The sequence below is a fragment of the Lonchura striata genome, chromosome Z (genome assembly GCF_046129695.1).
Source record: "Lonchura striata isolate bLonStr1 chromosome Z, bLonStr1.mat, whole genome shotgun sequence".
NCBI lineage: Eukaryota > Metazoa > Chordata > Aves > Passeriformes > Estrildidae > Lonchura > Lonchura striata.
The window spans coordinates 22915893-22931106 of NC_134642.1; the positions used below are offsets into that span (position 1 = coordinate 22915893).

The window sequence follows — 15214 nt, forward strand, 5'->3', positions numbered from 1 at the left end:
GATTAAATAAGATCAGATTGTGTATGTTTCATAGTGATAATTTCATAAAAACCTCTGGGGAAGATTCAGCTTTATTTGTGTCCACCAAAACCCATGCAAATTTTTTTACTCCTGTGTTTACAAACGGAATGCACTCTATGTTCAGATGCATAGTTCATCCACATAAAATGGATGAATGTGATTCTTTAATAAAAATGGACATTCTACAATGAGTAAGAAAAATGCAGGTACTAATTACACAGATTTTGATGTTGCTCCAGATCTAGAAAATTGATAAATACGACTGTCCTGTTACAGTGTGTGGAATACTCTCCCTAGATGTGTAAATAATTCTTGTATTTTGTAACCTGCACTGCAGTTCAGGAAAGCTTTGTAGAAAAGCACTGACTCTGAAGTAAATTACAGCAGATACAAGATGTGTTAGAAGTTTGTCATGCTAAGTCATCTTTGTTTCTGTGTTTTGTAGTTACTAAAAAGAAACAGAAACTGCTCTCCCTAGAGAAGTATCTTTATGACTTCCACAAGGGAAAAAATAGTATCTGATTATTTAATGATACCTACTTCTGATACTGACCATGACATTCTGAAACAAAAAACCAAAAGTATGGGTGATTTGAAAGAAAGCCATACCCATGCATTGTTTCATGGTCAGGCAGGAATGAATTAATAATAAATAAAAAAAAAAGTGGCAGCTAATTTAATATTTCTTGTTTTTTAGTAATTTCTATGGCAGAGGAATTTTTCATAGAAAATGTAACTATTAGGATTTTGCAATAATCTGGCTTTCTGCATCAAGTAAAAGTATTCAGGCATTAAAAAACTTTAAGCTAGTAGTCATGTAGATTGGTTATTTTTTTCACAAGCAAGGTTAACAGAACAGTTGTAGAAACTACATAAAGGAAGTCTTCAATACTGACTTTGGAAACAGGGTAGTTGATGCTTCCATTAACTCACCTTTCAAAACATTCCCCTAGGAGTTTTTACAGAGAAATTCTTTTCCTGTCTCTGGTGTCTCTTGGGAGAGAAAACATTGACATTGGTAAGTAAAAAAATACCATGAAACACATAGTCCCTGTGGATATTTTACATGAAAGCTAGTGTATAAAATCTGTTTCTAAGCTTCAGTTGTGTTTTAGTGAAAATTACTGCACTGTCAGTCTTCAGGTGTTGCTTTTATGTAATTATAATTCAGATGGACTGTTAATTTTTACTTTATTTGAAACCAGTAATGAGTTACTTTAAACAAAGAATATTTGAAGAGCTTGAAGTTTTAATTCATGTCTGAAAGCTTGTTTCCAGTCTTGTCCATCTTTCTCTGACCCACATATCAGATGTATGTTATCTAAACACCTGATTTCTCACCCTGTACTGATTTCTTCTATCCTGTCTTCTATATGGTACTATGCAATCAAAGTGACTCCCTTATGGAATGTGATAGGGGAACTGCACTGGGAACAGGCAAATGGAACTGTGAAAGAATCAATGGGCATCCACTGTCATGTGTTGTGGTGCCACACCATCTTATGGGGATGCTTTTCAGATCCTCTGAGAAGGTTCGTTTTGAAAAAGAAAAATCGGCTTGTAGTTAATGAAGATAATTTTGTTACTATATAAAAATCACCAAAAGCATTTTGTAGGTATAGTAGTGTTCATTGTACAGTGTTTCTTAAATAACCTCAACTGTGCTTTTTCTATTTCAGAGGTCTTTGATAGTGAATACAGACTTGCACTTAAAAAACTACCAACAGAAATTCTTGAAAAGATGCAGAAAATAGACATTCCACCAAGCAGCAGGGTTGAGTGTTGCAGGAAATGCTTTGGAGCACCTTTAATATAGAAACAATGAAGACACACACCAAACTTCACAGAGACAAAAGCAGAGCTGAACAAACCCAAGAGCATGATGGCATACACACTTTTGAGTCTCAAAAGGTGTTAACTGAGCAATTTGTCAAACCAATTCTGTTGAACTGCAACATATATGCTTCACATTCATCTCATAGGCACATTGTAAAGTTTGTCAAAATGTTTTAAAAACTATGAGTTTGTTTCAGTGGTTGACCTGCTTTTCCCCCATATATATTCTTTAATTTCCTCAAAATTTTCCTTCACAATATCGAGTTGTTCAAAAAGCTGATGACAAAACAGCAGTCACTAGTTGGTGACTTTCTTAAGGGCCACCAATATTGGTGTATTTTAATAAAGTACTTTTCTAGTGCTCAGATTCTTCAATGCTTCTTTAAAATGACCTTTACCTAGAGAGGGGTCCTTTTATTAGTTTGTGGTATGGCTGTATGAATGTAAATGTTTGAAACCTTGGATTGGAAGCTGCAATGCAGTTGCTTTTATCAGATAGTACATTAATTTTTTTCAAATAGTACATTAAATTGCTACCCTTCTCCTGACTCTTGACCCCAATCAGTATTCTGAATTACCTTTGCTGACCTTTTCAAAATGTGTATCTACAGCTGTGAGAAAACAGAGACTTATACTGAACTTTCCTGTATTCTCTATCTGTTAACTATAAGGTTATGTAAACATACTGGCTGCTTTCTCCAAAGAAGGATAAGGTTCTACACAAAGCAGCTCGGAAATGGATGGCTTTCTAAAAATTATGTAGGAAACTCAAATGGTATTAGAATTTCAACCTAAACTGCCTGAAAAAAAAATTATGCTTTATACTATTTGCATGTGTGTTTAAGAGGTATCCTCCTCAAATTCTTTTATCACCCTCTCCCTTGGTTTTATACTAGCCTGTGGGTTAATTATTTTGCACTGATAGTCCAGATTCAATATTTCAATTAAGATGTATTTATAAATGTGGTATTCAAGGTGTATATTAGCAGAAATGAAGTGCTTATGTGTATGATCTGCAAAGATGTATCCATCTTTTGTATTGCTTCTAATAGATAAAACACTTCCTCACCTCATGTATTAAATTGACTACAGTAGTTACAGTCTTGGCAGGGAGAGCCTGGATACTGGTCATCAGTTTAAGTGTTTCTGTTACTTGAAGAATATGATAAGATTTATTCCAGGTTTTTGCTGAAAGTTAGTGGTATGGCTTTTACGGTATGGTATGACAATGGAATAATTAATAGAGAAAAAAAGATATTTGTAGCGTGTAGAAGGCACATAGCTTAAAATATTAATTACATCTGGGTATGAATGTATTTACTTGATACTATTTTTAAAACATTTCATTCTTCAAAATGGTGAGGGATGAAGATCTGTCTGGAACAATTTTTTACATGAAACAATAAAACCAATTTTTTTTTTTTTTATGAGGTGAAAACAAGGGAGTTGCACTATATATGACAAAATATATTTACATCATAGACTGATGCCTTGTATTTTGTCTAAAAGTGCTGATCCTAAGTTAATATGGGGATATTACCTGGACAGATTCTCTCCTGATAGAACTGGTGTGCTTTCTCAACAACTAAAAGCAAGAAAGCACACCATCTTTTTTATTATTATTATTATTATTATTCTTTATTCTTTGGGTTTATGCATAGTTGCTTGCTGATATCTGACCTACATCACAATTAAAGAACAGTCCTTGATTCTTCATCTTTTCCTCTCTTCTCCAGTTACATAACTGACATGATTTCATCCTTCTCAAATTGAAGTCTATCAAAAGCATTGGTCCAAACAACTTAGTATTTCTACAAATCAAAGCCAGCAAATTTTTCTATGTAACTCTAGACATTATTTTTCAACAGACAGCTACACAAAGACCATTATTTTTGAGTATTAAATGGATAAACCATGTGATTATGTGATGCAACTTGCAAGGAATCAACTTTTAGTTACCCTTAAATTCTCTCAGCTCATTAAATGGCAAGGAAAATCTGTCTAGTGAGTGGTGTTTTAGATACATGACATCCAAGCAGTTTTAAAACATAGTAAATAATATTATTATGAACTAGTTGATGTGAACACATCATCTTAATTTCCAAACCACTTTCTCATCTGTTGCTGAAAATATAGATTATTAAGGGAGCAGTGTTGTAAAGACAGCAAAACAGATTGTATCACAACAGCTAGTGTTAATTGTTAAACCTTTCCCAGCTATATACACTAAACAAACAAACAAACAACAACAACAAAAAAAAACCAGCAAAAGTAAAGTCAGAGGAGAAAAGGACAGCTGCAGTATTGGACTTGCTTTGATTTGCTTTTGCATATTGGCATTTTTGTACACTACAAATGCTATTCCTGGTGTATGCACCTGGATTTTGGAGTGGTAGAAGTCCTGCATGTAGCTACTTGAAGTCTTGAATCTGCATATTGGAATTGATTCTTTAATACACAATAAAAAAGGAAGACCTTATCCTTTTTATTGGGAGTTTTTAATGCTTAGGTTTTAGAATAGCTAACTAATAAATTGATTTTAAAATGTAATCCATAGCTCAGATGAAAAGGGAGATCTCTGAAAACAATTTGTTTTCATCTCAGATGCTTTTTTTTGAGGGGGAAATCAAGAGTTTCACCAAATCTGGCCAAAAATAACCAGGGAAGAGTTTTTTGTGAGCGCATTGCAAACACTTTTATTTTTCTGAAAATTAGGCGCTAATGGCACACTTCTGCAATTTAGTTGACAGCGTGAATATGGGGATGACTTAGTAACATACAAATGCTTGTAACTTGTTTGACAACCAACTCCTAGGAATCCAAATTTATCTGAATTCATAATACATTACTGATCTGAAGAAATCTGAAGGAGGTATGAGGATAAGCTAGATTTTGGTTCTGTTTTTCTGTCAATATAAACAGAAGAAGTAGCATTTTGCTCACTTGTAAAACTCCTGCCTCCACATACTCTTTCTAGTATCTCAACAACCAGTGTTCAGATTTTTCTTTTGTGTATATTTTGTAACTCCCACATACAACCTGAGGAAAACATTTGCAGATCAGCATTATGCACACATGACATGTTTTGAAGTTAAAATGAGGGTATAGAGCAACCTGATAACAGAAGTGGATACAAGCAATGAATTTCGGGTACACCCAAGAACTTAGAAAGTTTGTATTGGAAGAACAATTATCAAAGAGAAGCTTCCTGGAATTGTTTCCATAAGGATGTGGAACTTCAGCCAGTTGTGCTAAGATACTATCTTGCACCTTTTACCCAGCTATAAATCAGTTACATAAACAGCTTGTGTGCTCACATGAGAAGAGCTGGGGATTTTTGTGGAATTAAAGCAACAAATGAGGTCTTAAATGTTTAAAATCAGGATTGTTAAGTTACAAAGCTTCTCTTTATTAATTATATTCCAGCACATCACCAATACCTGATAACTTTGAAAACCTTTTAGGCCTAGGAAACTGATGTGGCTGCAGTGCTGGTGCAGTAATTGGTACGAGCTTTTACATGTTACTAGAAGCATCTGTATGTTACTTATAATCATATCCTGTCTTCAAATTTTATGTAACTTAGGTTTAGACAATACAATTGCAATGGAAAATATTTTATTTACTATATGTGTTTCAAACTAAATCAATTTTGCAAGTAACTTTGTCTTGTTCCTGGTGGAATTTCACATTGGTTAAGCTCAAGCTACATTGCACTTGTGAATGAGTAATATTCTATTTTAACTGTGAATTAATGGCTTTTTGTATTGCTGCAGCTAAAAGAATATACCTTTAATTGAGTTTACTGCTTTCCTTGAATAACTGCAACATAGGGGATATTTTAAAAATGTATATTAAATTAGATAATAGAAATTATATTTTTTAAAACAAATTGTTATAATGTAAGGAACTGAAGAATCCACTCAGTAGTTTTCTCTTTTTAAAACTTAATTCAACAATTATTTCAATGCAGATAACTCCTATTTTATTGACAGTAAGCAGGTAATCTTATTCACATAACTGTATATTTTCAACAAATGGGTTCTTTTTTTCTTTCAACTAATAAAAATCTTAAAATGCATTCTGTATATCCACTTTTCACTGTGTATCTTTTTAAAAACAAATACCCTTTTAACTTGTAAGTGTTGAAACTGAATGATCGAATTGGATTCTAGTTCTGTAGTCTCATGTGCTGTATATTGTGATGCATACATGAGAGGATTGGATGGCGTTTTTATTTGTTCTTTCAGTCTGCATCAACCAATGCTGCAAATATAAGGGATTGTTTGCTGTTGTTTAGAAGCACATTAAACTCCTGTTAGGAGCTTAAAATAATCTATATTGTAACAAGGATGAAATTATGTAGTGTGAATAAATTATGACTCTATTAAGTGAGCTGGGAAGCTTAATGCAATAAAATTTGCACTGGTTTAGAGACTGTTTTGAACTGTTGAAAAATGGCATCCATTTACTGTGCTTTGATTAACAATTGTTTCTCTGTAATATTTTTTGTACATTTGACAAAGAAATTTGAGTTTAAAAGGGCACTCTATATCCTGAATTCTGTATAGATATTCTAGACTAAGAAACAATTTTTAATGTTGCTCCCAAAATAAAATATATATGCATCCTGGGTAAAAATGTGCCATTGTTCAGCTTTTTTCACCACTGGAATTTAAATGACTGACAGAATTTAATTTTAAGTGCAAATTCAGCCTATAGTTAGGTAAAAGACTTTTGATTGTCATTTTGCATAATTATTTCACAGTACCTCAGTGGCTTCTGAATGATGGGAAAGAGCAGAGGCAGGGGGAGATGGAAATAAAAAATGGGAGTCACTTGTGGAGATGTGGCTTCTAGAGAGTGTGGATGGCTCTGTGGCACCCTCGGCAAGCACTGGGCATCAGTAGAGGTAAGAAAGAACAGGTGAAAAACAGGCTCAGTGTGACAGAATCTGTAAAGCTCTTGTTTATAAGAAAAGCATGGCTCCTGGCTTCCTGAGGATAGCTGGTGCTCTCTGCAGTGTATTTGTGACTTTACTTGGGAGAACAATTCCCAGGAGTTGTGGTTTTTCCGTGGCTTCGTAATGCGACCACGGAGTGGTGCTTTCACCTGATGCATCCCAGCTCGTCACAACCTTGGTGGACCTCTTGACTCATAAGGTAGTTGCAGGTTACATAATTGCAGTTTTCAGGGGTATTTTTGAGGGGTTGCAGTTTCCAGGGTTTTTTTACTTCACAACTGCGTATCTTTCAAACCCCCTCATGTACAGTAGTCAGTTCATGACTCCGACAGTAAGAATAACAATATGAGACCCTAAAGACCTTTCTTGGCTGATGAGACTGATGTGCATAGCACAGATTGATATCTTGTGGAGAAGATTCATAAATAAATAATAATTAATAAACCTGTATTTCCAGACTTATTATTAGAGAGCTGAGGAACAGTTAGTCTTTTGGACTTGTGTACCTTTGAGGAATCACACTGACTTTCCTTATTTTCCTTTGACTGCTTTTGTCACTGCTGTCTTTTCAGTAATCTTTCTTGCTAAGAATGTTACTCTGTCTTTGCACTTCCTGCCTTTCATGTGGCCTATTGAGGGAGGAGACAGAGAAGAGAGAGAATGCTGTGCAGAAACATGCTTCCATTGAGGAATCCCCAAAAAAGTATGAACACAGGCTTTGAGTTTGTAGCTATAGAGATGAGGGAACTGCTACTTCCTGTGCCAGAATCTGGTAGGAAATTTGAAGGAATGTGGTGATAAAATAGTCAAAGGTAATTGCTTAAGGAAGCTCTGATTCTTCACGTGTTCAGAACCACCTTGAGTGGTAGTTCCCTAATAATAGTGATAGTTACTCCTATCTCTGTAAAGACAAACTTCTACTGTCTACAAAGAAAAGGAAGAGCCAGTTTGCCAGGCTGGAGAACTGATGGGGTCCACAAGTAACCTGAAAGGCTTTGCCTCTCCGTAGGAATAATAGCATGTGCCAGAGCAGCTGAGCAGGAAAGGCCTTGTGCTACTGGTGGGCACCAACCTGACCCTGAGACAGCCCATAAAAAACGCTCAGACTTGTCCAGCCACTGCCCTGCTTCAGCAGGTGTTTGCACATTACTGCTCTTCCTGGAGGAGTCTCAGTGGCTCCATGGAGTTGGGTGGCAGACAGAAATTGCCGGGAAGAATGGGGGCTCACTTCACCTAGTTATGAGGGTAGTTCAGAGGGATGTTCCAACATTTTTGTTTAGGTTTCTTCAAGATGCATTCCTTTGGCATTCTTTCCTCATTTATTTTCTGCTTCCTGTTTGTTTTCTGTCTAAATTCAGACCTTGCTGGTTAAAAGTGATTATGTATGTCAATGTTATGTGTATTCTGTTAACTTTGGTTTCAAAGAGAAGAAATGGCAATCTCTCAGGTTCTGACCAGGGCCCATTACTTGCCGTAAAGCTTAAGGTGCCTCTGAGTTTGCAGTCAAGCTGCAGACTTTCTGCTAAAGTCAAACCTGTCAAAACTGCTGAGACATGCAAGGAAAAGCTGCTGTTGGCAGATAGGATTGTGTTTAGTATCACAGGTTTTGAACTGCCATTAAGCTGCTTAGGGACTTCAGCACCTACTGGCCTTGTGGTTTTATTGCAGTTTCTACTGCACAGGGGTAGAGAAAACATGGTCTTTCTTCACTAGCCTCTTTCAGGTTGGGGATTTGAGTTATCCATGTCCTAAAGCCATGGTGAAAGTAGGTGAATGGGAAAATTCAGTGTGAGTTTATCAAAGGAAAATCATGCTGAGGTAAATTGGTTAATGCTACAGAAAAATAGCACATCAAGAGAGAGGAGTATTGTTTAGCCGGACCCTGGCAAAGCATTTGATGTGGTTTCGCATAGCCTCCTCCTAGAAAAATATCAAATATAGACTGGATGGGAGTGATCTGTGAGATGGGCACTCACAGTTGGGCACAGTCATCCCACAGGTGATCAACATGTTTTACTGAACCTGTCCCAGGTGGGTCCCCCAGGGATCAGTACTGGGCTCCACATTGTAACATCTCCATGAGTGATCTGGACTATGAAACCAAAAGCACCCTCACCACATTTGCTGTGGCACTAAACTGATGTCAGTTGAGGGAAACACTGGGGCAAGAAGAACCACCTTTCACAGACCTGAACAGGCCAGACTAGATCTTTCATGGTCCCCTCAAGTCAGGACTGTTCTTTGAGTCTACAAGTCATGATATGTCTAATTTGCACTTGGAAAGCCTAGGACTGCAGAAGGAAGCAGGAGATGATCTACTAAGGCAGCTCCAGGAAACAAGTGAGGGAGAACAGTGCAGAAAGGATTTTTTTGCTGCTGGTAATAAGGCCATGTATTTCCTGGCTCTGACAAGGCCACACATCCTCAAAACTTGATAAAAATAACCGGGACTCCACTCCAGGACTCACACAATCATACAACTGGGTATTAGCTGCACTGCTTCAGAGAAAGTCACAATCAGCCTGTACAGCAGAACAGGTCCTACAGAATAGCCTGTATCACTCTTGTTCAGAACATTCCTGTTCCTGTCCAGGACACACCTCAGTTCCCAAAGTACCTCTTAACCATCTGCAAGTACAGCTTACTAGGATTAAAAAGCTAGACAGTGTTATTTCCCTTCTGCATATTACAAAATTCTGAATTGTGAATTGAGTGTTACTCTCTTATCTACATTTTCTCCGTATTAATTTTTGCTGCTGAGAGACTAGTGTGGAGTAAAAAGGGACCTTTTTATTTAGCGAAGCTCAGGTTTAACAGGGCCTATGGATCTTCACTGTTAAAACTGTATGCAATGAACATGTTCTCCATAAAAAAATACATTGTAAAATGGTACCACAATTATCAGCACTCTTAAACTTTTCTGATTAGTTGTCCTTCAAAAAGTCTGTTAAGCTGTGAAAAACGGCTTAAAGCTTGGTAACTGCTATAGCCAAGTCTCTTGACCCAAAGTTCCACTGCACCTAAGTGCTTCTTGGCAAATTCTGTCCTTGTCAGAGTTGGTAACCCACTATCCTAATACAAACCTACGTTCAAGGACTGCAGGTTTGATCCTTCCACGTTCCTCACGTACAGGCAGCAGACCTTGTCTTCTTCAACACATACAGTATCTGCTTCTAGCCAGGTGAGACCCTAACTTAGAAGAGCCTTGCCACACACACAGGAATTAAAACCTTCTCAACTTACGTTGTAATGAAGCTTCTGTCTCAACAAAAATAGAAATGGATCCAAATTGCTATTTAAGAACTAAGACAACTTATTTAGCTGCAGACCATGTTAATGTCCAACACATGTGTTTTTGAGTCCAATTCCCATTACCCTCATCCAGTATATACTGAATCCATTAAGGCCACTGAAGTTTCTAATTGCCAAGTCAAATTTTCAAGTCAAACCTTTAAAAGGTGCCTTCTCATCTCAGTACCAATTTCAAGAGCAGAATGCTGCAATACCTACAGACTCACGTTTGCAGTAACCCAAGAGGATCATCAAGAGGAACACCAGGGCTTGAGACACTACCACCACTAAAGCTTTGGAATAAAGAGTATGACCCGGACATTCCCAGAACTCTGGCAGGTTTGTGGCCACTTTCCTGGGGAACCAGCTCCAGTGAGCATCTGAACTGCACTTAATTCTGCCAAGAATCAGTTGAAGGTTATACTAAGTATCAAAGAGAGTGACACAGTATTTTCATAAGAGAACTGCATCGAGAGTAGGGTTTGTGGTTCTACTCTGGTGTACATGATGCAGTACTCTGAACTCCCGTTTAAAAATTTGCCAGTAACAACATGCATTACAAAGTCTCATACTGAAATTAGCCACCAAAGGAGTTTATTGGTAATCAATGTACAATATCTTTTAAGTATTGTGCACAACATCTTTACTTCTGACTTGATTCAGACTTGGATGTAGAAGCTCTCAAAGAAGAAAGCCGGCGCCTCTTGGCAATCTGCTCCTGGCGTTTCTCCTTGGCTTCCTGAAAGTCAAGAAGTATAGAGATGTTACATATCGCTGAGCACTTTGAAACATCTACCAAGAAACAAACTAGGCTAAATGCAACTTGAATGAATTCTGTAAGTCAATAGCGCAGAATTTCCCTTCTACAGCTCAGAACAATACTGCAAGTATCCAAACCAGCACAGACCTGTGTCCTTGCACAGTATGCATCCAAAACTTTAGTTACGGAACTCATGTAGAGTTTTCAACACACCTAAGGTGAAGCTCTGTTTCTATCTGAAGTATTGGAATTCAGGATGCACTGTGCTAAATATTGCAACTGTACTGCTTTCAGTACTGCTTCAACAGTCAGTGCAGTTTTAGGAGCACAGGCAAACACATGCTAACAAATACCTTCTTGCCAACCTAACCTCCATCAAGATCAAATGCTCAATCTCATTTCTCCACACAATTACTCAAATGCTTCAGCATCTTGAAGTTAAACCAAAATTCATTTGAACTAAAATAGCTATGGAAAAAATATCCTTGGAGTCCATAATGGTTATTTCCTTCAAAAAAAAAGGCTTTCAAATGAGTGGCCTTAATTTCTGTTCTCTGTGACAGTAACAGAATAAATATCCAAAAACCCCAACTGATCAGCTATCTTTATACTCATATTTGGGCACTTATATTCAAAATGAGCAGGTACAGAGCAGCAGTAGGAATACAGTCCAGTTTACCAAATCCCTTCATTCTGGAGCTATCTTCCATACAGCTGAGTTAAAATGGCAAACGTACCTTCATTCTCTTGGCCAACAGCTTTGCATACTCTGCAGCTTCCTCCTTGTTCTTCTGAGTGCGCTGCTTCTTCAGGGCGATACGCCTGCGCTTATGCTGCAGCACTCTAGGAGTCACCAGTCGTTGGATCTTGGGAGCTTTCGTTCTGGGCTTCTTGCCTAAAAATCATTACACATCAGTGGAAGTGGCAGAGTACCTGCATGAGAGGCCGCAGGCCTCATCCAGCCAACTTTACAGTAAGTTTGATTTACCATTACATTATTTAGAATACTTCATATTACAAACTACAGAGTTCAATACCTTCACAGATTTTACAGGAACAATTATCAATGATCACCAGATGCAGCATTAACAATATACTATCTTAATGCTTGTGATTTGTTATTAGAAATATAGTGTGAATTCTAGCTTCTCAGCAGGCCTCTCTTTTAACTCCTCTCTAGACCTATATTTTTTAGTAATAAAGGAATCCACTATATAGCTTCCAGAACAAGCCATTGTTTCAGCATTAAAAAGACTTCTAGGTTTGACACTGCTTATCCCAAAACACAAGGTTGACTGTCCACAATGGGCAAGCAAAACACACTACCACACACATCTGTAAAATAAAGCAAAAAACCCCAAAATTAAAATCTTAACACTGCAATAGAGAGGTAGTAAGGAAAGCAGTGTCCTGCCACTAAGACCTCTATTCAGACTGCCTGCTATAAACAAGGAGGGAAAAAAAATCTTAGCGTTTTCTCTCTATACTGCCTTTCCCCCCCACACCATGTAAATTTTAACAACATTCCACCTTGTATTTAATTTTCTTTCATCCGCAACTACTTCTGAGTTATTCTTAGAAACACTAGTAAAAATTACTCCAGATTCTATCAAACATCTAAGAACAAACGGTAACAAAACATGGCAGAGAGGTGAAGGAAATGAGGGAACCAAGAAACTCTACTTTTTTCCACAAATTATGACTGACAAAGCTTAAACACAGTGAGTGTCAACTTCCCAGATGCACTGTACACTGTGCAGCAGGCTTACAAGAAACCCGCAGAGCTGTACCATTGGGAGCTCTTACCCTCCTTGTTCAGAGGCTTCCTCACAACATACTGGCGAACATCGTCTTCCTTGGACAGGTTGAAGAGCTTGCGGATCCTGCTGGCCCTCTTGGGACCAAGACGACGGGGCACAGTTGTGTCAGTCAGCCCAGGAATGTCTTTCTCACCTTTGGGAATTTAAGTTTAAACACATCAATTACTGCACTATCGAGCACCAGGTTCAGCAGCAAAACAGTAAGTTTAAAATACATAAGAATGCAAGGTGATGCTAGGTCATCTTTGGGGTTCACCTGTCAATAGCACTACCCTAGCCACCCTTGGCTGCTTTGACATGCTCAGATTGCTGGCAGCAACAGTAAGTGTTCTAGTGACCTGTTTTAGCATTACAAGAATGCAATGCTCAGAGGACTGCTAAGATGCATTCACACTCTGAAACTGGGACTGCCATTTCCATTCTACACAACTTACCAACCACAGTCAAGCAGGCTCCTTTCAGGTACCTACATCTATCTATTTATTAGCTGTTTCATTCAGACTCTTACCCTTTTTCACTATGACCAAGTTCAGGACACTCAAGTTTGCATCAACAATGCAGCCACGGACAGACTTGCGCTTTCTCTCTCCAGTTCTCCTGGGGCGATAGCAGGAATGGCCCTTGCTGAGCAGAAGGCGGACACGTCCGTGAGTCAGGACACCCTGCTTCATGGGGAAGCCTTGCTTGTCATTGCCACCGCTTATCCGCACAACATATCCCTACAAAACAGAAACACTTCGAGTTACCCATTCTTTATTTCCTCACGAAGCAGATACCACAAGAGATTGACAGAACAAGGGAGCAGCATGTCCACGATTTAGCTTAAGTCACTGTGACTGCTAGTGCAAACAACTTTAACCAACACCTTTGGAACAGTTCTGCAATTTTACTCAAGATGTGTACAAATTACCTCTGTATACCAGAATTTACATTTAGTATGATTCACATCCATTTCAAGTTTTGTTGGAAAGTAATAGTAATAGTGCAAAATCTTTTACCATTATTGTCTACCTTTTCTGCAATTTTAAGCTTAATTAAAGCCAGTTATCTTGACAAACTGGGAATCTGCACAGAACACAGGAGTGTTTAGAGTAGTGACACACAGGAAAAAAAGGTTTGATCACTTCTGAGGATGGCAGCAGAAAAGATCACATTCCTCAAATTCAGCTGCACTGTCCATATTAACACTACTCCAAGCCCATCCACCAAGCCAAACATGTTTTTTTCATACATCAGCAGCAGTTTAAACAAAGTCAATTTTAAACCAGCAGTTTTATATTGCAGATTTAACTTGTTCTGCATACCAAGAGACAGCATTCAAATGAAGAGCAAGAAGCTACTGTGAAGGGGAGCAAGAAACTCTACACACAAGGCTTTAAAAACAAACCCCCCCACTCAGAAAAAGCACCCAAAGAAGCTAGCCTAACCAGTAATTTCAGTACTTACACTGCAAGAGAACCTTCCACCCTGACCACTTAAACACACACCATACAAGCACTAGAGCATGACAAGTGCACACTGGAGAAATTTTGTATTTTATCCTCCTAAAATACAACTCTTACACATTCTTCTGCACTGCTTACCTTCCACTCCTCACCAAGGGAATCAGCCAGCACCTCCGTGGCCATTCGTTTTTCATAAAATGTCCTGAGCTTACGCTCATCGTCTACTTCAATGAGCTTCTGGCAGCCAGTAGCCGGAAAAGAGATGTTGAGCTAACAAAGAAACAAAAACAAAAAAATTCCGGTTGAAACTTCTGATGAAGGATTTTAACGAAAAATTAGAATTTACACGATGGTTTGAGCTTGGCACTTCAAAGCTGGAATTCCCCAGGTGCTTACACAAATGCCCATCAGGAAAAGCTGTCACCACTACACTTGGTAGAGCCAAGTCAGGGAGAGCTATGTTTGGCTGCACTGGGCTGTACAACTCCTTCAGTCGCAAAGAAAACTGATTTTATTGCAGTCAGAAATCAATCACCGAATGCGAGAAGCAGAAGCCTGTGCTCTCCTCTTCCTACAAATCCCTCACAGCGCACGCCGCACAAGTCACTGCAAGGGACCAACACCTGCTGTGGGACATCACTCGCACTTCCTGGGCCCGCTGCAAAGCCTGCCCCACTGCCTCGGGCACTGCGCACACGGGACATCCCCACCGGGCCCTACAGGCGGCCGAACGCCCCTCCGAGCCAAGCGCCCGCTCCGCCAGCCCGGTGCTCCGCAACCCCGCGGCAGCAGAGCCCGACCGAGGAGATGGGGCCCGCAAGCAATCCGCTCCCATCCGGCCCGCGGCTGCGCTCCAGCCCCGCCGCCGGGCACCATCGGCCAGCAAGGACGGCTCTGCGGGCAGCGCCGCCACCATTGACGGCGGAGCAGCCCGAGCCCCCCGCCCCGAGCGCGGCCCGGCCGCGCGGCCTCACCTTCATCCTGCCCTGCCTCGGCGCCGCGGGAAAAGGCCGCGCTTCCGCCCGCACTTCTTACATACACCCAGCAACTCTCGCGAGAGCAGTGCCACGCGCGCCCC

At 39.3% G+C, this 15214-nt stretch overlaps 2 protein-coding genes across 4 annotated transcripts in view; one reads left to right on the top strand and one right to left on the bottom strand.

The window, feature by feature from the left end:
* Window positions 1-6500, top strand: part of DENND4C (DENN domain containing 4C) — a 71208-nt gene extending 64708 nt beyond the window's left edge. For all 3 annotated transcript variants that reach the window (XM_021535452.2, XM_021535457.2, XM_021535454.3), the window contains exons 32-33: window positions 975-1039; window positions 1701-6500. In XM_021535452.2, coding sequence (XP_021391127.2) covers window positions 975-1039; window positions 1701-1837 — 202 coding nt within the window. In that variant the 3' untranslated portion in view covers window positions 1838-6500. The remainder of the gene's footprint in view (window positions 1-974; window positions 1040-1700) is intronic.
* Window positions 6501-10688: 4188 nt separating this feature from the next.
* On the bottom strand, window positions 10689-15208 carry RPS6 (ribosomal protein S6). Its single transcript, XM_021535458.3, has 6 exons — window positions 15111-15208; window positions 14275-14406; window positions 13200-13410; window positions 12678-12824; window positions 11609-11766; window positions 10689-10850 (listed from the first exon to the last, which is right to left on the bottom strand). Exons 1-6 carry the CDS (start codon window positions 15114-15116, stop codon window positions 10755-10757), a joined length of 750 nt encoding a protein of 249 aa, XP_021391133.1. The 5' UTR covers window positions 15117-15208; the 3' UTR covers window positions 10689-10754.
* Between the last annotated feature and the right edge of the window lie 6 nt (window positions 15209-15214).